Source organism: Arvicanthis niloticus, chromosome 6, assembly GCF_011762505.2.
Source record: "Arvicanthis niloticus isolate mArvNil1 chromosome 6, mArvNil1.pat.X, whole genome shotgun sequence".
In the NCBI taxonomy this organism is placed as follows: Eukaryota; Metazoa; Chordata; class Mammalia; order Rodentia; family Muridae; genus Arvicanthis; species Arvicanthis niloticus.
In genome coordinates, this window is record NC_047663.1 from 84,999,773 (window position 1) to 85,025,879 (window position 26,107).

At 41.7% G+C, this 26,107-nt stretch overlaps 1 protein-coding gene and 1 pseudogene across 1 annotated transcript; one reads left to right on the forward strand and one right to left on the reverse strand.

The window, feature by feature from the left end:
- Spdl1 (spindle apparatus coiled-coil protein 1) lies at positions 1-23,588 on the forward strand. The gene is made up of 12 exons (XM_034506391.2): positions 1-205; positions 2,531-2,705; positions 6,414-6,590; positions 8,391-8,588; positions 9,132-9,281; positions 9,366-9,464; positions 9,547-9,657; positions 11,822-11,962; positions 12,866-12,975; positions 13,447-13,634; positions 19,819-20,176; positions 23,041-23,588. Exons 2-12 carry the CDS (start codon positions 2,550-2,552, stop codon positions 23,186-23,188), a joined length of 1,836 nt encoding a protein of 611 aa, XP_034362282.1. The 5' UTR covers positions 1-205; positions 2,531-2,549; the 3' UTR covers positions 23,189-23,588.
- On the reverse strand, positions 10,936-11,660 carry LOC117711018 (nuclear transport factor 2 pseudogene; annotated as a pseudogene).
- Positions 23,589-26,107: the final 2,519 nt, after the last annotated feature.

A 26,107-nucleotide genomic window follows, 5' to 3' on the forward strand; every position in this document is an offset into this window, starting at 1 on the left:
GCGCGGATTGGACAAGACACCTCGTGAGAAACGCGAGTTCTCGCGGGAACGGTATTCAAAAACTCCGGCGCTTACTTAGCAGTGCTTCGGCCGAATGAATTCGGTGGTGTTTCTGTGCTGAGGTGGATTTAGTGTCACAGTCTGGGCGCCCAGTGCTCTCTGGACAGGCCTTCGGTTGCAGCATCCAGGAAGCGTGAGGAGAGAGGTAAGGGCGAGCGGCGGGAAGGGTGCATCGGGCGGCCGCAGGAGGAACGCCTGTTTCCCCCGGAACCTGAGTTCTCCGGAGTTGCGGTCCGGGTCGGTGTAGTTCTCAGTCGGACCGCTGCGCTGCGGGTTTGACTGCAGATAGAGATAAACGGTGCTGGATGGTCTTGTCACTGTTTTCTTCTGTGACCTCCGAGTCTTGAGTTCTCTAGTACCTTAACCCCCTAGCCAGTGGTTCAGCCCGAATTAACTGTTGCAGATATGTAACACGCACCCGACGGAGTCTCACTGTAGCATCTCATTCACTTGTTTTTTACTTGTTATTTATCTTTTATTCACATTACATCTCAATTGCAGCCCCTCTCTCTGCTCCTCCCATTCTCGCCCCAACAAATCCTTACTTCCACTACCCCCACCCTCTTTTCTCAGAAAAGGAGAAGTCTTCCCCCAACCTCCTTGGGACGCCTAGTCACAGCAGGGTTAAGTAAGCACTTCCCAACCAGGCAGGCAGTCCAAGTAGGGGAAGGGGATCCAATGGCAGGCAACAGAGTCAGAGACAGCCCCCTTCTAATTGTTAGGAGACCTACAGGAAGACCAAGCTGCTCATCTGCTGCAAATGTGTTAGAGGGCTTAGGTCCAGCCCCTGCATCCTCCTTGGTTGGTGGTTCAGTCTTCGGCCCCATGGGCCCAGGTTGGTTGACTCTGTAAGTCTTCCTGTGGTGGCCTTGACCCCTTCGGATTGCTCACTTATATTTTAACCACAAGACTCCCAGAGCCCCACCCGATGCTTGGCTATGGGTCTCTGCATCCCCTTCCATCTGCTGCTGGATGTAGCCTCTCAGGAAACAGTTATGTTAGGTTCCTGTCTGCAAACATAGCACAGTGTCATTAATAGTGTCAGGGGTTGACTCTCTCTGGTGGGATGGGTTTCAAGTTGGGCCAGTCAGTGGTTCTTCTCCATCTTTATCCCTGTGCATCCTATAGGCAGGAGAACGTTTGGGTTGAAGGTTTTGCATGTGGGTTTGTTTGTTTATTCATTTATCCAATGATTAGAGATTGCAGTGGTAAGTAACATTTTAGGTATTTGGGTTAAATGTTTTCACTCGAACTTATTCATGAAAATGTGAGCCCCAGAAAGTTTAAAATCCATTTGGCTCGCATGATATTTCTGTTGATACCTAGTCAGAATTTGTGTGTTCTCAATCTAGTTAGAGGCCTTTTACTCTTCTTATAGCATCTGTTAAGGTAGATGAAACAAGATGTTCACCAAACTTTTTTTTGTTGTTTTGTTATTGTTTTTGTTTTTTGAGACATGGTTTCTCTGTGTAGCCCTTGGCTGTCCTGGAACTCACTCTGTAGACCAGGCTGTCCTGGAATTCAGAAATCCGCCTGCCTCTGCCTCCAAAGCGCTGGGATTAAAGGCGTGTGCCACCACTGCCCGGCCAAACTTTTTCACATTGATGTAGCCAATTGGTGGTGGAAGTGAGCTTTGAACCCAGGTAGCTAGCTCATCCACAGAGCTTCCTGTCACTTTACAGGTTGTGGTTTTGAGAGGTTGGACTGAAAGGTGATTAGCGCACCAGGCTTTGGCGCTCCACTCTGGTTTTTCTGTCATTTAGCCACATTCGCATATCGCCTGCTATTCTCTCTCAAACCTATCCCAACCAGGCTTTCGGCTCACTCCTCCAGCAGAGCACCTAGGGCCAGCGCCCTGCAGGTCCCAGTTTCTCACCTAATTTGCCTTCGTATCATTTGCCATGATGGTTCCTTTCTACCTCCTGGAGGAATTTTGTCTTTTTGGCTCCCAGACTATTAAATGCTTTCTGCTTACTTCCTGAGTCTTACCTGAGGGTACTTCTGGTCTTCCTTCATAACAGCCTTTGGTTCTGAGACTCGTCAGCAGTCATGCTCGTCTTCTAGTGATGGGGAATGTGAGGACTTAATGTTGGCACTGTCCAGATTTGTATTTTCAGCCCAACATACTCAAGTGCTTAACCATGTCATACTCAAAATACGAATTCTAGCTTTCTTCCCTGTAATATTCTTTACCTCAGTCCCTCAGCTGAGGATGGCTCCATTTCAGTAATTGCTCAGGCCAGAAGCCTTACATCCATTTTTTTTTTTTTTAACCTCCCAGAATCTGCCTATCAGAAAATTGTATTGACTTTACCTTCGCAAGTTGTGTAGAGTTTGGCCATTTCTCACTACCTACTGTGCTATCTACTATCATTTTGGTTTTATATGGCAGTACTGTTTCTTCTCCTGCTCTGATGTCACTACATTTAGTTCCAAGTTTAGCTCAAGTAGTTGTATTTTGTCTTCACAGTAGGTTGAAAACAGAAAACATGGAGGCAGATATCACAGTTCTTCGAAAAAAGCTCAAAGAGTGTGAAGACGAGCGGCTGAAAGCTGCACAGTATGGCCTACAGCTACTGGAGAGGCAGACGGAATTGCAGAGTCAATTGGATAAATGCCATGAAGAAATGATGGCCACAGCCGAGGTAGGATTCCGTACACCTGTTTACAAGGATGTGCTTAAGAACTAAAAACTTGTTTTATGTGGCAACTATCAGTTCTCTTTTGAAGACCTAAAGTTACCCTGCTGCATTGAGAAGGGGGATGAACTAAATGAATGTCCATGCTCTTTCCAGCAGTTGGTTGGCTCTGAGTTCAGCCTGCTTTCCTTGCTGCCTTTACTGCCAGGTGGTGTTCAGTCCATGCTCTGCTTTTGTCACCTCACTTCCTTTATAGTTCTAAACCTCTGAGTGCTCCATGGCATTTCACCAAGACTTTAGTTTAATATTAAATGTTTAGTGTTTTAAAACTGAATTTCAGAATTATAAATATAATAGGTAAACATCACTAATGATAGCTGGTTTTCCAAGTACTACTGTTCTTAATAAGTACTCAACGCCAAGTGATGAAACAAAGATTATACATCTCAGAGTGGAAACAAAGTCATTATTGCACAATTGTTTTGAAAACACCTCATGAAATTTAGGTTTCTTTTAAAATAGAAGAACTTTGGGGAGAATGATAAAAATAATTCTGGCCTTTTCCCCTAATTTAATTGAATTTTATTTATCTTATTTTTTGTTTTGTTTTAATTTTTAAATTATTCTTTGAAAAATTTATACAGTATATTTTGATATGTTCTTCCACCACCCCTAAACTCTTCTCAGATTCTCTCTACCTCTCCACCTAACTTCCCTCTCCTTAAAAAAACAAACAAAACCATGGAGTTCAGTTTGTGTTGGCTGACAGCTCCTGGGAATGGGACGTGTCCTAGGGTGTGGTTGATTTACCCAGTGTCACTGCATTGAAGAAAACTGATTTTACCCTCACTCAACAGCTGTCAGTTGCAAATAGCTTCTTGGCCAGGACTGGGAGCTGAGATTTTCTCTGGCTGTTTATGAAGGCCTTGAGTGTGCTATCAGAGCTTCTGTGTTTATATGCGCATCTGCCCTGTTGTGTCTGGAAAGTGTTGTTTCCTTGACATTATTTACCACCTCTGCCTCTCAGAGTCTTTCTGCCCCTGCTTCCAAGTGGACCCCTGAACCTTGAGGAGATCTGTGTTCTTTTAGCAGAGTAATAGTTACAGGTTTTCCCCGAGGGCCCATGACCTGTCTGGCCTCAGATTCTTGGCTTCATTGGCAGTGTCAGGTCTGGGTTTCCTCTGGCAGAAGAGGATGGGGATCAAATCCAAGTTGGAAGGTGGCTGATTGCTCTCCTACACTCCAGCCACTGTTGCACCAGCAGGCCTAACTTGCAGGAAGTCATTAAGTTGTAGCTCACAGTTTTTAGCTGAGTGAGTTCAGTTATTACTTTTTTCCTCAGGTATTGTGCGTAGTACATTGACTAGCCAGTCAGGTGAAGCTAGATTTCTCCATGTTGGTGTCTCTTGTAATAGGGTCTTATGGCAACTTGTGGAGGACAACCAATAACCTTGACAGTAGTCTGCAATATTGCTGGTGGGGGAAGGCATCTATGGGACTCTTTTGTCCAACAACTCAAAAATATGTAACCCATTGCTGGTGTTGAGTTTTACTTGCTAGTATATGAGGTCTGGTTTAGGTATTACACCTACCCAGAATTATATGGTGATACTATTAAACCCCCCTTTTGTAGCTGTGTACATCTTAGGAAGCTTTTATAGTAGTTTTTCAAGACTTTCATTGTTAGTCATTCCTCTCCCAAATCCCTTCTCTACCCTGCTTTATCTCATTAAAAAAAAAAAATTTACAAAGAACTACAGGACTTTTTTAGCCATAGCATGTCTATGCTTATTTTGTAAATGTAGCTACACTCTGAAAGTATTCAGTATTTTTCCTTTTATCTGTTTCTCTGTTTTTCAAAGCAGTCAAGGAAGAACATCTCATTATCAACTAGTAATGCTTACCAGGAACATTTGAGTGCTGGTAAAGTATCCTTTGTTTCTCTTTCCATAGGGGTTGATATAGACCGTCATGCTCCGGGCTCATCCTTCCTTGATAGAGAACTGCAGCAATTGCTGTCCCTCCATCAAGGACTTTAACATACTTCCCCTGTCTATAGTTGTCCATAAATAATACATGGACAATCCTAGATATAAATAATTTATGTAAAATGATAATCTATAAATCTGTGAGGGTCACATCCTGCTTGGGACACGAGTCACTGTCCAGAGCACCTGAAGCAGATGTTGCTCCTCTTGTTGTCTTGTAAGGTCGTGAGTCATCTGACACGATGTCATGTGCCTTACACAGCACCTGTCACATTTCATCTCCTCACACAGACATTATACTATCTAGCATCTAAGAATAGTGAATATAGTATAGTAAGGTTTTGAGAGAAAAATGACATATAACTTTTTAAACTGTTCTTTTTATTATTGGTTATATCATTAATTTCTTACTGTGTCAAATTTAAAGTTAAATTTTGTCAGGTCAAATACTGCATATTGTGCGTGGCTGGGCATTGTATATGTAGGTACTGTTTGTGGGTCCAACCATCAGGCAGGGGTTCCCAGCAGGTAAGATGCAAGTGATGTCCAATGCTGAGCCGGATGCCTGGCACGAGTTGATATGTGGAACAGCATCTGGCATCCATGAGCGTTTTCTCCTGCTGCTTTGAGAATGTGTTCCTATAACAGTTCCCTTAGGAAGCCTCTTCTTAACCTTCCCTTGTCCTCAGTACCAGTCACTGTGGCTTAAAGTTGCTGAGTGTTTTGTTTATATGGATCTTGAGGTTAGCTTTTTGAGTATGCACAGAATGAATAGTTGTTGGGAAGGAGGGCTGAGTGTCTCTGTGAGGTGGTTGCAGTGTTTCTGGTCTAGTGACACCAAAGGTCCCTTTATTTTTTCTTGTTGTTTCTCAAGTGGATTCTAATTATGGAAAGATTCTGTTATTGTACTATATTAAATAAACAATAACTTACTGTTCTAATCATCAGCCACATTCTTAGTTTTTGATCAGTGTGCGATAAGACTTACTACCATGGCAGTTGTTGTTTAGCCAAGAGCAAGAATTTTTTAGGAAATCCTTAACACTTAGCAGTATGAGGTTTCTTTTGGATTTTGAAATCTAGAAACTACATCCTCCATTACTATCTACACTGCTGGTTTTCAGGGCAGCAGAGACCACAGATTGGAAAGCAATAGTCAGTAATTTCCTGGGATCAGTGCCTTTCCTTCTCTCAACTAAGTATTTTGAGATCCCTGACATCTCTAAATATACCTTTTGGGGTTTGTTAAGACTGATTTTTGGGTTTGGGCTCATAGGTCATTTAGTAAATGCTTTCCTGAGTATAGTTCCCAGACACACTGCAACAGTGTCTTATTGTTATCCATCCCAGCTCCGGAGAGTCTGAAGTAGGTGGATCCCTGGGGCTCAGCACACTGGCAATCACTCCTACCTACTCAGCAGGCAGGTTTCAGGTCAGTGAGAGACTTTGTCCCAAAAATAAGGTGGTCATTACCTGAGGAACAACACCTGAGGTTGTCATTTCTCCTACAGTAACATACATAGACATGTGTGCTTCCCCACGTGAACATGCATGAAACCCTGCCTCCACCTCAAAAAAATAAATGACAGATTAGCTATGTTAGTCCTAATTTGACAGGTGGTTGTCCCTTGGAAAGCAGTAAATGAAACAGGTATGAACCAGCTTATGGTGCTAACTAATAATCTCCAATGAGTGAAGGGCTTTATGTGTTTAAATGTGTTTTCAGAATTATAACCAAGAGAAGTATGCCCTTCAAAGAGAAGTAGAGCTCAAGAGTCGGATGCTGGAAAGTCTGAGCTGTGAGTGTGAAGCCCTGAAACAGCAACAGAAAACGCAGCTGGAGCAGTTAGAAATGCAGCTCCACAGACGCCACAGGCAGCAAGTGAATGACCTGGAAAACAAGGTTTGCATCTGTGCTCACAGGAGGCTAGCCTGTGCTTGCATGGCTGGCAGTAAGTACTGGGTGGGTGGGGTGCTTAAGTACCAGCTCTGCAAAACCACTAAGATAAGTTTCTCTGTCTTAATGTTCTGAGTGGAAACACTGAGAAACAAACTATTAAAGAATTTGTATATGTACATACTAGTCTTCTAAGTGCTTGCAGTAATTTATTTAAGTATTTAAATTGGGTAGCTGAATATTTGTATTTGAAATATTTGTAATATTAGTGACCATTGTAGCCTTCTGTACAGCATGTGGTGTGGCTCACCTTGTAAGATAACTAGCCCTGCAGCGTTCCTACAGTGAGTATGTGCTGCAGTACAAAGCGTCCTGCCCGGTAAGGGAATGTGCTTTAGAGGTGAAACTTTGTAATGTGTTTATGGATGATCGAGTCTTCACAAGAACTCTGGGAAGGAGGTAATGTTATCTCCATTACGACAGACAAGGATGCTAATGTCTAGGCAAACTGAGAAAACTGGACAAAATAAGAAGCACAAATTGTCAGGAAACCCTGGGCTTCGTGTACTTGGTCTAGTGGTACCGTATACGATGGCTTTGTTTTAGGTACAAAGTAGGCAGCTGTTCAGTGACCCCATTCACTGTCAAAACCCCAGCTGCTGCTGCTCCTCCCCTTCTTCCTCCTCTTCCTTCTCTCCTCCTTTCTTCCTTTCTTCCTCTTCTTTGTCTTCCTCTTCTACCTCCTTTCCTCTTCTTTTTTTCCTCTTTTTCCTCATCCTCTTCCTCTTTCTCTTCCTCTTTGCTGGAGATGAGGAGTACTTGCCCTTCTCCATGAGGTACAAATACCTCATGGTTAGCTCTTCCATCTTCAGTTGCTTTTAAGAACACCGGATCTCCTTGGATGGTTAGCGTGGGTTATTCCTGAATTTGTTGAAAATACCCTTAGTGGGTAGCGATCTAACTTGGTGAGAGATATTTAACTTGTGTCCTGGCCAGCAGGATATTAAACAGAGGTCCAGGGAGATCACCTAAGAGAGCAGGGGGGTAAGCAGGCAAAGACACATCTGTCTATAGGCTGATCTGTCTATAGGTCATATATATAGGATATATATACATATATATGATATATATATGTCATATATATAGGATCTATATGTCTATAGGTGATCTGTCTATAGGCTGATCAGATTGTAATTTTTACTTTTTCACACAGGGGTTATATACACAAAAAGGCAGGATGTGGGGAAGGGGATGATGCAGGAGAGTAGGTGTTCAGGGGGAATACAGAAATCTTCCAGAACAGTGTGTCAGCTGGGTGAAGGTTCAGGGGACAGGACACTATGACTCTGCCTATGATTCACTTGTCCTAATCTAAGTTGGTACTATCTACCAAGGTCACCTATCTACAAGGTCTATGACTAGAGCCTGGCAACTATCTACCAAAACTGTTTGTTTACAATAGCTTCTAGCCATCTGTTCTAGTGTTTTTCCACAGAGACCAAGACTTTGTGCTAGCAGGCATGCATGTTAGGCCTACCACTGTCTTCAGGCCTATGGCTGATCCCAGGCCTTCAGTGTATAGACAGAGATGCCCCTGACAAACTTGAAAACTCAAGACCCTGCAGTCAGTTCCCAGCACTACAGGTCAGGGAGGGAAGAGTTACTTTGCTCACATCACTCAGATACGGGGCATTTCTGTAGAGAAGCAACTGGAAAGTCGGTATGAACTCTAAATATGGCTTTCAGAAAGGAAATAACCTTTGAGTTTGGAGGTTGTGAATCTTTCTGTCTCTTTTCTGGATTTAGTTAGAAAATCTGAAAGTGGAATTAGATGAAGCAAGGCTTAGTGAAAAGCAGCTGAAGCAGAAGCTGGATCACCAGGGGGAACTTCTCTCCCACAAGTCAGAAGAACTCCGGCTACTGTCTGAGCAGCGAGTACTCAATAGCGTGTCTTCGGAGCTGCTGGCCCTTCAGACTGAGCTAACTGAAATGGAAGGTGTGAAGGTAATTTATACCTCAGATGTTTTCTTGTTTCACTTTAGACTATTTCTGCATGTTCTTGTCACTGTTCTTAAGAACCGGTTTGAGGCCTGAAATGGCTTTTGATGTAACCAAAATCATGCTGCTAAACTTTCAGGAGGATTGCTTCATTCATAAAATAATTTTCTATTTTATGCTTATATGAGGCAGTTTTTATATTATAGAAACTCTGGGGTCATTAATAGGCTTTTATTTTGTCCTGAGTTTGGATCTTAAAAGCCCAATATAAAATATTAGTACAGTCAAATTAAAATGCATGTCAATATGGATTTTTCATTTCAACTAAAGATAATTAAAACTTAAAATTCACAAGAAAAGGGGGCATTTTTAAGGTATTTTTATTGCTTCTCTGATTAAAAAAATATTAAAATATACTTGGCAGCCTTTGAATGTTTTCTGATTTTTTTTTTGTTTGTTTGTTTTTTTGTTTTAAATTTGGGTTGGGAACCAATAATAAATACTGAATCAACTGCTGAATGAAAAGTTATGTCTGTTCCTGTTGAATAGAATGCCCTCCAAGAAGAGGTGAATGAACTGCAGTACAAGCAAGAGCAGCTGGAATGTCTCAACACTTCCTTAGTGCACCAGGTCGACCGGCTTAAAGAAGACAAAGAGGAGCGAGAGAGGGAAGCGGTCTCCTACTATAATGCCCTGGAGGTACGATGAGGGCCGCCACGCTGGTTAGAAGCCACGTGCCCTCTGCTGGGCTCCATGACTGAAACTGGTTTCTTCTCCATCTAGAAAGTGCGCATAGAAAATCAGGATCTTCAGGTGCAGCTGGGTCACGCACTCCAGCAGGCGGCGGACCCCAACAGCAAAGGAAACTCTCTGTTTGCAGAGGTACTTGCAATCGTTCTCCTGCCTGAGTTGACTAGACTGGCATTTCACCTTCTACAGGAACAAGCACGTTAATATTTTCCAGGTGGAGGATCGAAGGGTGGCCATGGAACGCCAGCTCAACTTGATGAAAGACAAATATCAGTCAATGAAGAAGCAAAATGCATTCACCAGAGATCAGATGAACAAGATGAAGGTATGTATAGACTGGTAAAGGCTTCCAGCTCTTCAGTCCTAGCACTGCGTACAAGTGTATGCAGGAGACATTTCCTTCAGAAAGTGCACTCACATGATTATTTGTACACTTGCATGATTCTTAGTTTTTATTAAAAAAAAAAAAGAATCTTGGGACAGCAGGTGCTGACTGCTTCATCAGTTTCTCACTGATGCGGCCAGGTAGACAGTGAGTCGTTCTTGTCGAGTTGGAATGAGTGAGAGTTTATTTTTTGCTCATAGCACGGTGTCTTCACAGTGTCTTCTTGATAACACTGTTTCCTGCTTTGTCTAGACTTACTCTCTCACCTGTTCTCACATGAAAGCCCAGGCTTTATTGAAATCTGCGCTGTGCGTGGCCTTTCATCCCTGCCGCTCATTAAGTCTGCATAGACTGAATTGGAAGGCTTCTTTTTCTGTTATGGAGAAGCTTATAGCACCGAGAAAAAACAGTCCTGTCTCCACCTATTCTGGTTCTGACCCTTCCTCCCTTTTGCCCAGTGCTGCCAAAGAAGTAATGGATTACTAACAGGCTCCCCTCGTCTGCTCTGTAAGTGTTACAAAGCAGTGAGGAGATCCAGCGATCGACCTTGGGAGCTAGAGGAGCTACTTGGGATGCGGTCTTAGGTTCTGGGTGTGAGTGGGAAGATGGCAGCCACCAGAGGCCTCTTAGAGTTGTCCTGGACTTGGTTCCGTGTGTGAGTGGGAATATGGCAGCTACCACATGCCTCTTAGAGTTGTCCTGGACTTGGTTCCGGGTGTGAGTGGGAAGATGGCAGCTACCACACGCCTCTTAGAGTTGTCCTGGACTTAGCAGTAGGAAAACACCTTTCCATCTTTGTCATTTATTTCTGTAGTTAACTTAACAATTTCCCCATTTAATTAAAAATTTTAGGAAATTGCCAGTAGACCCATGGTGGTAATTCAAGCGATGAGTAGCAGGCATGGTGTGGCCAGGCTCATGTACTGTCAGAATGGCACGTTGCCGGGCCACAGCATGTAGTCTAATGTACATTTCACAGACACATAAATGTGTTAAAGACTTCAGATAAGCATAAAAGATAGTCAAAATAAATACTTCAAAGTTATATCCACCACAAAACTTTTTTTGTTGTTGTTGTTAAGAAAATTTTTGTGGTTTTTATTGTATCATGAGGCATTGAAACATCTGAACAAATCAATATCTGGGCAGTTGGTGAGGCAGCTGCTTTCTCCTTCACTTCTTTGGGTTACTAGAGCAACTTGTCAGTAGATTAAAAAAACAAAACCAAAAACCGACAATCTTTCGCATTACTTAAGTCTTTCCAAGGCATGCGCTGGTACAACACAAACTTTTCCTGTCAGATGCAACTAGTCTAGCATCCAAACACCATGCACAACACCGTGGTGACAGAAGCGCACTGCACCTACTCCCACCTCGGCCCTGCTCGTTTGTGTATGATATTTGGAGCATCTGGAGGAGTGAGATAGGATTGGGAAGAGGGAGGAGGAAACATTGTGACTATCTGGCCAGGAGGAGGTCAGCCGAAGTTGTGCAGGGCAAGCCTGAACATGTCACTGGTGCAAACCCAAGCATCGTTGATGTTTTTTAATAGAAACATCTGGTGGAAACCCATGATGGGATCTTCATCAGCCTTGAGCTGTCCTACAACCATGCTGATAAGATGTAGCTATCTGGTGTAGGCTGATGGTCCTGCACTGTGATACTATGCTGAATTTTCTGGAATGGAAGGCTAGATAGCTTCTCCACAATGGTAGCTTTTCCCTGGAACTGCTGTCCTTCACACGTAAGGCATGTGCATAGATGTAAATTGCGCCTAGTTGGGTTCTGTCGTTATCAAATAACTGATAGTAATGCTCAATAAAGCTGGATCCAATCTGCTCCCAAATTGGCTTGTCTGCCATCCTGGAGAGTCACCCACCTCACTGAGACCTGTGGGGCTGGCACGATGGCAGCAGTGGCGGCGGCAACCCCCACCACAAAACTTTTAATGCCAGTATTTTCAGGTTATGAGATGAAAAGGAGCTATTTACTTTGCAACATGAATTCAAATCCTGGAGCACCAAACAGTAATTATACCAGAAATATGTTTCCCAGGATCTCAGTTTTGATTGATGTATGTGTTTGATTTTTTTTTTTTTTCTAGTTACAAATCTCCACATTGCTGAGGATGAGGGGATCACAAACAGAATTTGAGCAGCAGGAACGGTTGTTTGCCATGGTAGAACAGAAGAATGGTGAAATAAAACACCTTTTAGGGGAAATTAGTAAACTGGAGAAATTTAAGGTATGTGTAACATCTTTTCTAAAGCATAGCCAAGTTCTGAATTAAAGTTTTCAATGTTTTTTAGCTTCCATGGTTTATTATGCAGTGAACTTTCAGTTTCTGTATAGGTCGACCCAGTGTTTAAATTCTCCTGAATTCACAGCAGTCTTACCTCAGCCTTGTATGTATGATGTGAATTCAGTCCCAACATCACTTGTTCAATGTGGCCCCAGTGAGATGCAGGTTTATCAACTACCAAGTTGCTACATGTGCGCGCATCTCTCGACACATTCTGGGTGTTGGTTTACCTCTGTAGAGCAGTATTAGATTATTTAAGTTACAGCAGCAGGGTTGTAGTATCTGCTTTTACTTCTAGTTTTAGACTTTATTTCCCTTAGTTTTTTTTTTCTTCACAATGCTCTAGTTATTTTTACGTTTGCTTTTATCTAATGCATGACTCCCCCCCACACACACACACTATACTTACTTTGGAATTAGGAGAATTGGGCTTTCTGCAGCCTATAAAATTGGTTGCAGTTTGCACCTTCTCTCCCCCTCATCCCCCACCAGAAATACAAAGAATTTTTTTTTTTTTTGAGTACTGGGAATTGGGGGGTGGGATATCAAAAGTACCTTAAAGGATTTCCTCTCCATGGTTTTCCATTTTATGGCTTATTCTAAATTTCAGGATTGGTGTGGTTGGGAGCCTTAGTCTCAGAATTAAACATGTATTATTTTCATGTTCATGTCAAATTGAGCCATTTTCCTTATGTGAGAAAGGGGGCTGCCACAGCTGGGTTAGGAGGATGATTGTTAGCACGGCAGCCTCAAACTGATGAGCACTTCCTTAGTGGTGGCTGCTCCCACTGTAGCAAACCTAGTCTGCCGTCTGCTTCATGTCACAAGAGTGTTTGCTTTCACTAGAACGTCTGCGGCAGTATGGAATCTAAGCCTTCCACCTCAGACAGCGCTCATACTCCTGAAGACAGCACCTATTACGCAGACTTACTTCAGCTGAAGCTTGATAGACTAAAGTAAGTATTTGCGGTTGTGAATACACACACGAAGGGGTTTCCTTGCTTATAGTAATAGTACTGATTTCTTTTTTGTTTGTTTTTAATTTTCAAAAATTTTCAGAAGAAAGTCAATAAAATATCTGTGCAGCATATGGGTTTATATAACATATATATTTTATGTTTAGCATCTAGTTGGTAAGTGAAAGGGATTCTAAGTTTCTCAATTAGAATTTAAGAATAAATTCCAAATAATTCAAAACTTAATGCATGTGTGCATTTGGGAAAAATATTTTCTCTTTCTGTTTAAAAGATTCATAAAAGTCTTGTGGAGGTTGCACTGTTAGGACTTATTTAATTGTTCATTGTTTCTTTTCTTTATTGCTAAAATCTCAGAAAAAAACTGTCTTTTTAAGGCACAAGGTTTATTCCACCATGTCTGTGGCATGTATTATTTTTATATTCTCTAATTATTCTTTCCCGTTACTGTAGCAAAGAAAATGAAAGCATAAAGGGTGAGCTGTCCATCCAGAGGATGAAGGCGTTACTTGAGAGCCAGCGGGCCCTGGATCTTGAGCGGAAATTGTTTGCAAACGAAAGACACCTACAGCTCTCAGAAAGTGAGAACATGAAGCTGAGAGCTAGGGTCGATGAGCTGAAGCTGAAGTATGAACCCGAAGGTGTGTTCTGTAGGCTCTCACTTTTCAGATCGGAGTAGCTCTGAGACACCAAGGGTTTGTAGCTTTTTATCACCGTCACTATAAACCAACTTGTTATTATGATCTGTAGTACAGTGTAGCTGTCAAATGTATAGGAAAACTAAGAGGATTTGTTACCACATAAACATGAATATAATCATGTTTTCTCTTAGGATATCTGAGTTCAGCATACTGAATAGCAAGGACTTGAGTTTTACTCCTTTAAGATTGTAGCATCTCAGGGTGTCCCAAAGAGTTTTGAAGTTACTTTGAGGAAGGGTCTCACTGTGCAGTTCACTGGCCTCATATTCATAATCTTTATTCTGCCTCCTGAGTGGGATTATAGATGTGTGACATCATACCCGACTCAGTTTCATTTTGTTGAAGCAGCTGATACTGGGAGCTAGACCAGTTAAATTTGTTTATGGAAGAACTAAGCAAGGCTTAGGTTCTTCCTCTCCTCCCCACTCCCTCAGCTCATCCTCCTCCCCTTCTGATGAACCTCTGGAGGAGCATTCCAGAACTGATGGCGTACTGTGCATGTTAGGATCCCAGCTGTTTAGATGTTGTCTGTTGCCAGTTCATTGACCAGAAACTAGTCATGTGTCCCAGGACTCACCACCAGAAATGCTGAGAAGGTGTAGTTTTTACCTCAAGAGCTATTCATATTGAGAATTCTGATTGTTTTTCTTCTGACACATAGTAATTGGACACAGTTATTAGGGTGCACTGTGATGTTTCCATTTATGTATGTATTGTATAATGATCAAATCAAGGTACGTTACTATCCATCCCTGTAGAAACATCTTAGAACTATTCATGATTTAAGTTGAATATCTTATTTTTTATCCCTTTGAAGTTGGGAAACCTCTTTGAAAGTTTTCTTTCTAACTCTGCCTTACACAGTATGCTGTTGTTGACTTGAGTGTGGCTGTCATGCTGCTAGCGCTCCTAGGTGAAGGAGATCACAAAATATTTACTTTTTAAACACGCATTTATTTTTCTTGCATGTGAGTGTGTACCTGTGTGTATGTGTGCTTACACACCACAGCATGTGTGTGGTGATCAGACACCAACATTATAAGGCTGGTTCCCTTTTTCTACCTCTGTAGTTCCAGGAGCTTGAAGTCACATTCAGATAGATGCAAGCAACTGCCCAGTGAGCCATCTCACTAGCCCCTATTTTGCCCTTTATAAAATCAGATTGTGAGGTATTTAGCTTTGTGGTTTTTATACTTTGTATAAATTTGATAAATTATCCTAATGTTTTATCAGATGTGCAGTTTGCTGACGTTTCCTTCCATCGTGTAAATTTCTCTTCATTGTTTCCTTTGCTGTCACTGAATTTTAGGGTGGTTCGGCCTCATGTTTATTTTTGCTTTGACTGCTTATGCTTTCAGGTCCCCTCTAGAAGGTCTTCATAGCGAACTCATGCAGCAGTAACCCTGTTTTCTTAGCGCAATTAATTGAAGAAGTCCTCCTTTTCCTGTTGCATGTTTTGACTTTGTGAACATAGGAGCTGTGTGTTGGTGGCTCGGTTACTTCCCGGCTTTCTGTTCAGCTCTGTTACTCAGTGTTTCTTCTATTGCTGGTTTCGTTGGGGTCAGAAAACATTTGATGAGGCCCTGGTTTGGGTTTGTTTTTTGTTTGTTTCTGTTCAGAGTTGTTTTTTTCCCGAATATGTAATCTTCATATTCAGTAGAGAAGATGGGAATTCTACAGCTGTTGGATAGACAACTGTAAGTTTGTGTCAGCTCCATTGAAGTCTAGAGTGCACATGAAATGCAGTGTTGCTGACTTTGTCTGGTTGACTTCCATGGCTGTAAGTGGGGTGTTGCCTCTGCCGTTGTTGCTTGTCCCATAGTCTGTCTAATGCAGATTTGATCATACTTGTGTGGTGTGCTTCTCTTTATAGTTATGCTACAGACTTGGTCTGGGCTCCTTTATCATTCTTTAATGTCCCAGTCTTACAGTTTTGATGTGAGGTTTATTTGACTTGACATAAATATCTCACTTCTCTGGTGGATTACATTTTTATTCATTCATTTTTAGCCTCTGCATATCTTGTAAATGACGCGAGTCTCATGTTGGCAGCATCATTTGCTCTTGTTTTTGTGATCCCTTCAACCACTCCGTCTTTGAATTAGATTATGTAATCCATCTTCATCCAGGGCAATTACTGATCACCAAGAACTTGGTGCTGCCGCATCACTGGTTGTTTTCTGGTGGGCCTTTTCTTCCTTCCTTCTCTCCTATTGTCTTCACTGCTGAGTAATGTTTCTCAGTTATTATGTCTGGTTCCATGCCTTAGACTTTAACTTTTTTACTTATAATTACTTATAATTTACTTTAATTACCATGAGGCTTATAAAGAACACCTTGATATTTAAGACAAGTTATATTGAATCAAATGTGACAGTTTTAAATACAAAGGCAAAAACCCCTTCACTTAGCTCCATTTCTCTCCTTGCTTTTAGTTTTGTTGTCAAAATTCAAATATTTTTTATATTTCTCTTATACCATAACAATTGATTGGAATTGTTCCTTTGTTAGTGTTTTTAAAATCTTCCTGCTGAGGGCACAGGGGCTGTGGCTCTCAACCTTGAATAGTCAAGGATTCTCTCTAAGCATTTCAGGTGTTAAACCCTTAGATGCTGCTTCTCCCCCGCCCCAAATTTATTTATTTCCACGTGTGTGGGTGTTTTGTCTGCATGTATGTCTGTACACCATGTGCATGCCTGGTGCCTGCAGAGGTTAGAAGAGGATGTCAGATAACCCAGAACTGGACTTGAAGATAGTTGGGAGCTGCCGTGGAAGTGTTGGGAATTGAACTCAGGTCCTCTGGAGGAGCAGCCACTGAGCCATTTCCCTCCACCCCAGCTTCACATGGTTTCATGGTGCACATTAGCATCTTCACACTTTCTTTTTGAGCATCCTTTAGCTTTTCTCTTGGAAGACAGATCTAGTCACGTGAATTCCTTTAGCTTTTCTGGGAAAGGTTTTCCTGCAGCGTTTCCCTTCAGTACTCTGAAGTCTGCTGCGGCACTGCCGTTCCCTCACCCGCCCTGTGCTGCTCTTAGAAGGTCTTTGACCTTTGAGAGTGACTCTGGTTGGGGTCTGACCAGGCTTTTGACTTTCCCATCTTTTTACATATCTTGGGTTTATAAAGTTTTCTGGTATTTCTTTGAATAAACTTTGCACTTTTTGTCGTTCTCTAGTTGTCTCTGGTACCGGTGGCACCTGCGTTTCCATGGATGGTGTCTCTTAAACCGCTGACGTTTTCTTCTTCCTTCTCATTCATTTTCTTTTTCTTTGTTTTTAAACAGCCTGTCTTTAAGACTTGCTGTTCTTTACTTGGGTTCATCAGTTCTGTGGTTTATGTCATCTACTTCATTTTTCATTCACTGGTTTATTTTTCCTTATATTTTTCGTTATCTGCATCTGGTTTGAAGTTCTCTGGATTTTCTTAAAATGGTTAAGCTCTTTGTCCAACAGATCACTCCCATGCCTGTCTTAAGTTCTGTCATCAGTACCTTGTTTTACCCTTTTTAAGGCACTCCATCCTTGGCTTTTTCATCCCTGGATGTATCTCTGGATTGATGAATTAGGTGTTTGTTGCATTCCTTGCCATCTCTCTTTGCTTGTGACTTCTATTTTACTGTTTTGGTGGCAGTGGGGTTGTTGTTTGTTTGGAAACTGAGCCCACTTCGGATATTCCACTTCAGCATTTAGAAGTCACTCTCAGTACAGGTTAGCCATCAGTTCTGTGATAGCTCTGTGACTGGTACAGGGTCCACCCTGGGACGGTTCATAAGAGGGCATCCAGGATGTGGGAGAGCCAGTCACACACTCAAGTCCAAAGGCCATGTGGCCTGTGCCTTCAGCGGTGTGGAACCTATATGTAGTCTGTTTGGAATGTTTGGTAGGGACAAAGGGCTACTGTCAAAATCTGGATATTAATCCCTGTTTTCTCCTTGTTTTTCTCTTACTTGGAGTAGAAAAGCCCCCTGGTAGTCTCCCCTGTGGAACAGTGGAGGATTCAAACCCCCATATAGTGAATTAGGATGACAAGAAAGTGAAATGTCTCTGCCTTCACATCTTTCTTTGAGCATAGTCACTGAATTCTGTGCATGATACAATAGTGGCTGGGGAAAGGGGAATCACAGAGGTGGAGAAGCTTTTATAGTTCAGTCACTCTGTGTGTGTGTGTGTGTGTGTGTGTGTGTGTGTGTGTGTGTGTGTTGGTTGGGGAGGAGTCCAGAGCCTTCACTGTCTTACTTTTGAATTTTGGTTTGCTGAGTGAGCTCTATTAAGTATTTTTGAGTGCATGGTTATTCAGACTCTGGAAGGATAATTGATGGAAACACAGATTCTACCATCTTATTCCACCTTTCATCTTGGATTCCTTCTTCCCTCCCTCTCTCCTTCCCTCTCTCCCTCCCTCCTTTTCTCCCTCCCTCCCTCCTTCCTTCCTTCCTTTCTTCCTTCCTTCCTCTCTTTCTCTCTTTCTTTCTTTTTTCTTTCTTTCTACTTAACTTTGAGACAGGTTCTCTCTCTGTCGTCCTGGTGAGCATAAACCTCACTGTGTCGTCCAAACTTGAATTCGAGAGCCTACTGCTGATGCCTGCTAAGTGCTGGAGTTAAAGGTGTGCACCATCATGCCTGGCTCAAGAGTTCTATTTTTAAGGAAAAACATTTTGATGGGGGAAATATACTAAGTCTAATTACTCGGGAAATAGCCTACCTATGCAGTCTTAGCAACTTATATATTACAAATAGTGGGTTTTATTGTGTGTAAATTGAAAATTAGAAAGTCGGTGTTAAGAAATGTAGGAATTTTGTGGTTCTGACCCATCTCTTCCCCAAAAGGCTGGGTTAACATGTTTTAGTTTAAGAATTCTTAACCAGGTTACCTTTGCCTAACTGTTTGCAATCATATCTGGGAACTATAGTAAGTCTCACCACCAGGGGGAGATTGTTGACAATAGGAAGATTTTTTTTTATATATATATAGTTTTTAAAAGGCTTCTTTCTCTATCCTTTTTCTCTTTGACTCCAATAGGCTCCCCTGATTAAGAATTACCCAAAGGTAATTCAAAGGTCTGCCAACCCAGCAAACACTCGAGGTAGTGGGGGGTCAGGATGATTCAGAAGCACAGTGCAAAAGAAAGCTGGGGGCCTGCTATTCTGAAAGCAGCAGTGTGAGCAGGGAGCCTTCCTCAGGCTGCTGATGTTCTGATTGTGAAAATGAAAGGGCACATCTGTGTGTTGGTGGGAGAAAGGCATTAGAGCAAATGGCTGTGGGACCCTCTTAGGGGATCAGCAGGCCATAAGGATAGAGCTCTGCAGTAGCTGCTGTGAGGCAGGATGTGGTTGGTACTAGGGAGACACGTATCACAGAAGTGGCTAGAGTCTGAATATATTCTATAGCTGAGTCTAGTAGGCGTACATTGCCAATATTCAGAGTGTCACCCTTCATCTCATCTCTACAAGACAGGACTGAATGAAGCAGGTTTGCTGTTCTTAAAGATATGGAAGCACAGAGAAGTTACTGCCTGCCGTCAGCTGGCTGCAGTGTGGGGCTCGAACCAGAACTCCTGGATTCAGCCACTGCTGTTTTACCTTCCAGAGGTTTCAGGAAGACAGCCTGATTTCCTGCTGTCACCTGCACATCCTGGTCATTCCTGGGCTTTATATATTACAGAATTGACAAGGAAAACGCTACAGATAGCCTTACAAGATAGAGTTGATGGTGTGTGGGGCCAGAGCTGGAGTTCAGTGAGGGTAAAGCCTGGGTCCTTTCCTGGACCAGAGAAACAACAGTGAAAAGTGACTGTAAGAGAGACAGGGTAAAGACAGAAGAAGGAATCGGAAGTGAAGATGACCAGGAGAGTGAAGGAGGCAGGAGGAGAGCCAAGAAAATGGAAGAATGAAGGGGGCTGGAGGGAGAGCCAAGGAAACAGGGACATAATGTGTGTGAGGTGCTCAACATGCAATATGTACTTATATGAAAATTTAACTTAAAAGTATATATTTTGTCAAAGAGAAAAGTGTATCTTCAGAGTACCAAAAAGGGAAGCGAGTTCATGTATAACTCACTGAGTTTCCTTGGGTTGCCATCTTTGTTTTTATTCAATAAGCATATATTTTAATGACAATTTTTCAGAGAAAATTGAAGTACCTGTACTCAAAAAGAGACGTGAGGTGCTGCCATTTGATATAACCACCCCAGAAGAAACAGCTGCTGCCAGTGCCACTGGGGAAGAAGTTTCTAGACTCCCACTTCAGAGGGAGGAGGAGCCCTGTCTTAATAACTTAAAAGATAACGCTGTGCAGTGGAAACAGCCAGCCTCTTCATGCATGCAGCCAGCCTCTTCATGCACACAGCCAGCCAGCCTCTCTCCTCATAAGAGCCTGCATCTGGATACACAGCCTAAGAAGGAGAAGTGTGTGAAGCTTGTGGATAATCCAGCCAACACTGAGGCCTTACATGAACAAAGTGAGAACACCCCCAGTTCTCCCAGGTCAGTGTGTCTTTCTACCTGGCTGCCAGCAGCTTCTCCACCTTTTCTTTCTCACTGCCTGCACTGTGCCATGTGGCTCTGTCTGTGTTCCCAGCACTGTGTGCACTGGAGCTCTGCAGTCTGAGCACTGTGTGCACTGGAGCTCTGCAGTCTGAGCACTGTGTGCACTGCAGCTCTGCAGTCTGAGCACTGTGTGCACTGCAGCTCTGCAGTCTGAGCACTGTGTGCACTGCAGCTCTGCAGTCTGAGCACTGTGTGCACTGCAGCTCTGCAGTCTGAGCACTGTGTGCACTGCAGCTCTGCAGTCTGAGCACTGTGTGCACTGCAGCTCTGCAGTCTGAGCATTGTGTGCACTGCAGCTCTGCAGTCTGAGCACTGTGCACTGGAGCTCTGCGGTCTGAGCACTGTGCACTGGAGTTCTGCAGTCTGAGCACTGTGCACTGCAGCTCTGCAGTCTGGGTGACCTTCCTTTGGTTCTTTTCAGAGGGTCAGGTAGACTAAGGTGACTGCAGGAGGATCAGGCTGCAAACAGCAAGTGATGCTAGGCAGTTACATTTCCCAGTCCACAGAGCAAAGACAGCCCAGCCCAGCATTCCAGAGTATCTCAATGGGTGGAATAAATGTACTGTTGTTTTTCTCTCAGTTCAAAAGTAGCTACGAAAGAAAAACCAACTTTCTCAAAGGGCTTTCTAGTAGTCTAAAACATTTAGACTTAAGTTTTTTGTTAAGAATAGGTAAAAGTTTTTATGATTTTTCATATTTATACTAAGCCTTCAGAAATGGGCTTTGATGCCTGATTGGCATTTTTAAATATTAAAGCTAATTTAGTTTCATTTTTATTTCAAAACTTCAAAGCTTCCAGCTTTCTAGGTAATTGAGTTTGTGACTAACAAAGTATGGGAGAGTATGTGAGGGAATCATTGTTGAAGGTAGAGTGACTGGAGCCCAGGCACTTGAAGGAAGGTCTGGCTACACGGCAGGGTCAGAAGGACAGAAGTAAGTGTGGACCTGGCCTAGGTGTCCAGCAACACAGGCATGGTGGAGGATGTACACAGTGGAGCCACGGAGGCAACAGAGCTGGGTGATTGGAGAGAGATGAATACAAGTGGAGATGCTCGTGCTGAACTAATGAAACCAGCCTCAGACCAACAGGACGTGTTTCTCTCATTTGTGACACCGAGACTTTATATGTGCATAAATTCATATATGTGTGTGTGACATGAAAACAGGAGCAAAGTTAGAAGGGACAGGTACGGGAAGGATAGGGTGAAGCACATGTACCCACACACTTGTACAAAAAGTTTTAAAAAATGCATAAGGAAATGAAGGAGCCAGATAATTTTAAGGAGATGAATGACGTCTGCATGCAGTGCAGTGGAAACTGTATTTAAAATAAGCCTGTATACATTTAAAAGTTGAGTATATTAATGTCCATTTGTGCCATGAGATGAGCTCTCTGGGAACTGCTAGGGCTACGCGAGTCTCAAAAGAGTGAGAATCAGACATTTAACTGAGATAGCGAGACACAGCCCACCCATGCCAAAGGGCCTCTTACTGTGCTTCATGTGATTCTAAGTTTCCAATGCTACTAAACAAAGTACTCACCAAGAAAAAAACATCAGCTGCTACTACTGCAGTAGTAGTAGTGGATTAGTGGTGGATTTTTAAAATAATGTTTAAATATATAAGACACATGAAATTAAAACTCGATATTCTAGCGCATATCCCTAGTCTCAGACAGTTCTGAGAGGAGTTCAGCTGGGACTGCCTGTGATGTCTGTCTGATGGTGTCTCTGGAGGATTTCTAGATGGCCACTGCACCTTGTTGTCTGGTACACTCCCTTATCTTCCTGCCCTTTGTTTCTTGAGAAACAGTACATAGATGCATACCACTATGGTCTCAAATTGTACACTGGAAAATTTTTGTCTGATTAAAACAAAAAAACCCAACAACAAAACAAGAAAATACCATGGAACGTTTGTTTTTAAGTATGTAAGTTCACCTACTAACTTAAAACATTTCCAACCTAGCTGGAGCAATGGTTCAGAGGTTAAAAGTGTTGGCTGCTCTTCCAGAGGTGCTGCATTCAATTCCCAGCAACCAAATGGTGCCTCACAGCTATGTATGATAAGATCTGGTGCCCTCTTGTGGTGTGCAGGCATACATGCATATAGAACACTGTATACGTAATAAATGAACAAATAAATAATTTTTTTTTTACAAAATTCCAACCTTATGTCTTTTCTGCTTGTTTAGCTTAGGCACACAGTTCAAAGTTAACTTTGTCACAATAAAGATGGGCTCTGCTGAGAACTGGAATACTGCCTGCTTTAATCAAATAATGAATGCTCTTCCATGAAGAATGTTTAGACTCTTTCAAACATCTCCTGCACTGTTTGTTACTGCTTACTCACCTGATAAAAACTCAGTTTGGAGGGTTTTTATTTGTTCTTTTTGTTTGTTTGTTTGTTTTGGTTTTTTTGGTTTTTTTTTTTTAAATCTTTGTGCTTAACTTTAACTTTTTGAATGTGATATCAACCTTAAAATATTGCTTTAGCGTTTTGAATTTTGTATTCCATGTTCTTATGATAGGTATCTCCTTTTACTTAATACTTTAACTTGGGCATTCTTGACCTTTTATCAGACTTAAAGATATTTATTAAACATTTTCTAAAAGCTAAGCCTACTGATACAAAAAAAAAGTTTTAGAGCCAGCCACGTAGTATCATAATGGAGTCTACTAATAGCTTTTGTCCTGTGTATATAAAATAGCACTCCCCCTTTTGGATGCCCACTCTACTAGGCATTTATTTCTTTTTCTTGACCATACTTGAATTCTGAATATATTTTTTAATGTTGATAGGTTGACTGCAGAATCAAAGCTTCCAACAAAAGTGAAGGAAAGGAAAGAAACTACAAGCAAATTGGGAAAAGGAGCTTGTAAGATATCACACAGCATCATGTATGTGTCCTCAAAGTCAACCCCAGAGACGCAGTGTCCACAGCAGTAGTGGGCACTGCATGGTAGCTGTGCTGACTGTCGTTACTATGCGTGGGATGCCCGTGTGGAGCTTCTGCATAAGCCAGTGCTGTGGCTGTGTTTCTGACCCAGAAGTTCCTTAAATGATGATCTTTCTCAGAACTGTGTCATAGGAAACAGACGATTATCAGGAGAGAATGTTAAATTTAAACCTGTTTGCTGTATTAGCTATGAAGTTTGAACATTATGTGAATAATCTATCTTAAGAACCAAAAATTAGAAAATAGAACACTTAAAATTATTAATTATAATTTTCTTTGTACATCTTTTTGGATTTAGATTTTCCTTGTCTTGTAAAAATAGTGAAAATGACTTGAAAATATATATTATTACAAAATGTTTTTAAAGTTTGAAATACCTATATTAAATCATATATATAATTTCAATTCTCATGACTCAAACATCTAAATAATTTTGAAATTTAAAATAAAATTGTAGAAATTTCTTCTTTTTTTCATAACTATATTCCTGAGAGGTTTCCCTTCCCCACTTCTTTTTTTTTATTAGATATTTTATTTATTTACAATACAGATATCATCCCCTTTCTCCATTTCCCCTTCCTAGAACCCCCTATCCTATACCCCCTCTTCCTTTATGCTTTTATACCATTTTGATTACATGCATGTATCAAGGTCAGTTCTAGGTAGAGGTTCTAGCAATACAATAGATGCAAATAGTCAAGGAACAAGCAATACAATAATCACAGATAGTCAAAGAAAAAGCAAGGCCTTAAACCCAGTTACGTGAACACTGTTTCTAATGGCTTATCAGGATGACCAAAGTATCTGAGCCTACTTCTTGCTTGAAGCCTACTTCCTTGTCCTTGACCCATGTCAGCTTCTTGCCAAGCAGCCCCAAAGGCTCTCCTCCTCTCCCCCTTTTTTATTTTGTTAAGATTGAGCCTGTTTTAGGTCATTCTGACAAGAATGCCTTCCTTACCCATCATGGAATATGCATTATCAAAGGCAATGAACTTCTGTCTTAGGTTGGTAAAGCTCTGTGCAGAATCTTACCCATCCTTGGCTTGCCAGACTGTTAGTTTAATAACTCTGGGGGTCCATTTTCAGGTTTAAGCCATGTACTTTGGCTGCCAACATGTTGATGTTGTTAAAGATAAGCTTTAACACGATGGGCAGGAATAAAGGTATTTCTAGGACAAGAAGGGCTAGCCTGATCAAGCTATATATGCCATTCCTGAGGTTTGACCAAAATGGAAATACTGAGCTCAGGCCATGGATAATTTTATCCGCATTGTCTGCAGCATCAAAGGTTAACAGAGCAGCATTCTTTAAATTCAAAATCTCATTATGCAAAGTTAACAAACCCAGAGAGGTGTTAGGATTATGCTAAATATCCTACAGGTGTCTTTAAACTTTTCTCTAATTATAATAACAATCATTGTGAATTTCAGAAGTAACACTACTCCAATATTTGTCATGACACTTGGAATGGCTCCTAACTCTTGAACCCTGAACCTCCTTCAGATAATTTGAATGGGTTATAGAGCATCATTCATTGTTCCAGATACCTATATAAATCCTTTTGTATACTCAATACATTAGTAACATTTTTTTGCTAGATGATTAACAAAAATAGTTGTCTTAACTCCTTGTGTCAATGCTATTGCATAAGCAGTGGTGCTAGCAATTAATGGAATTAAAGCTGTTATATCAGCAATAATCAAGCCTGCTACCCTCTTGCTTCTGCTTAAAGCCTAACTCACTTTTTCCAGCACTTTCAAGCTTTTTTCAGAGAATCAAGGTTTCTAATACTCAGGGCAGTGAGATGAAAGCTGGTTGATAGACCCCCATAACAGACATGCCAGGTTTCAACACACGAACATAATTAGAAATTATACAGTCAATGCAACTTACAATAAATACTGTAGAAGAGACAAAATTTTAGAGACCAATTTTAGCTTGACAATTAAAAGAGCCCTAAAACATGCAGTAACCCTTTTTTGAAATCCAGATTCTGTCCCAACATTATCTCTTGCTATCCTAACATCATAGCAAGCTACAACTAGTTTGCAAATATGTCTCTGACCAAAGTCCAGATCCAGTCTTCCAAAAGTAGACTGTTACTTCCCTTATTGGATTGATTTCTAGACCAGTACATGATTGTGTCCTAATAGCTGGTCACCTTTAAGAAGAAGAATACAAAAAACATAATTTCTCTTTTCTATTCTCTATCCTACAAGGCCTAAAAACTTGAGGCAAGGCAGCTTGTCCCATCTGGGATATAGTCAAGCAAAGGTGGGTCAGGAACATATGTCCAATATGTCACCCTTGTCAGAGCACTCAACAAGCTCACAGGTCAGCATCATTCTTTGTCTCAGCAACAGTATGTCTCACCAATACTGTTGGTATTAACAGTTTTAAAGTTCCATGGCTCTCTTCCACAATACTTTGTCCTTGAGGATTATATGAAATCCCCATAATAAATTGTTGACAAAAAGTCTCAGCTGCTCCACTACAGTTGCCAGACCCATTATCTGTTTTTATTGGATATTTTTTTTTATTTACCTTTCAAGGGTATCTCCTCTCCCATTCCCCCCCACAAAACCCCTTATCCCATCCCCCCTTCTATTTCTATGAGGGTGTGCTCCTACCATGCTTGCATTCCCGTCTCCCTGCTCTCAAAAACCCCAACACTAGAGAATCCAAACTTTCAGGCACCAAGGCCCTCCACTTCCACAGATGCAGGACAAGGCTAGCCTCAACTAGCTCTACAGGTGGAGCTATGAGTCTCTCCCTTTGTGTTCTCAGGCTGGAGATTTTAGAATGGCTACTCCAGCTTGTTTCTTAGGACCATTTGCTTGAAAAATTATTTTTCAGCCTTTTACTCTAAGGTAGTGTCTGTCTTTGTCACTGAGATGGGTTTCCTGTGT

What these genes read in the sequence shown, in the direction of transcription:
- Spdl1 (XM_034506391.2), top strand. Translation starts at nt 2,550, where the DNA reads ATGGAGGCAGATATCACAGTTCTTCGAAAAAAGCTCAAAGAGTGTGAA. An exon ending in CCTACTATAATGCCCTGGAG is followed by an intron (nt 9,282 to 9,365) that starts GTACGATGAGGG and finishes TTCTCCATCTAG; the next exon opens with AAAGTGCGCATAGAAAATCA. An exon ending in GTAAACTGGAGAAATTTAAG is followed by an intron (nt 11,963 to 12,865) that starts GTATGTGTAACA and finishes TGCTTTCACTAG; the next exon opens with AACGTCTGCGGCAGTATGGA.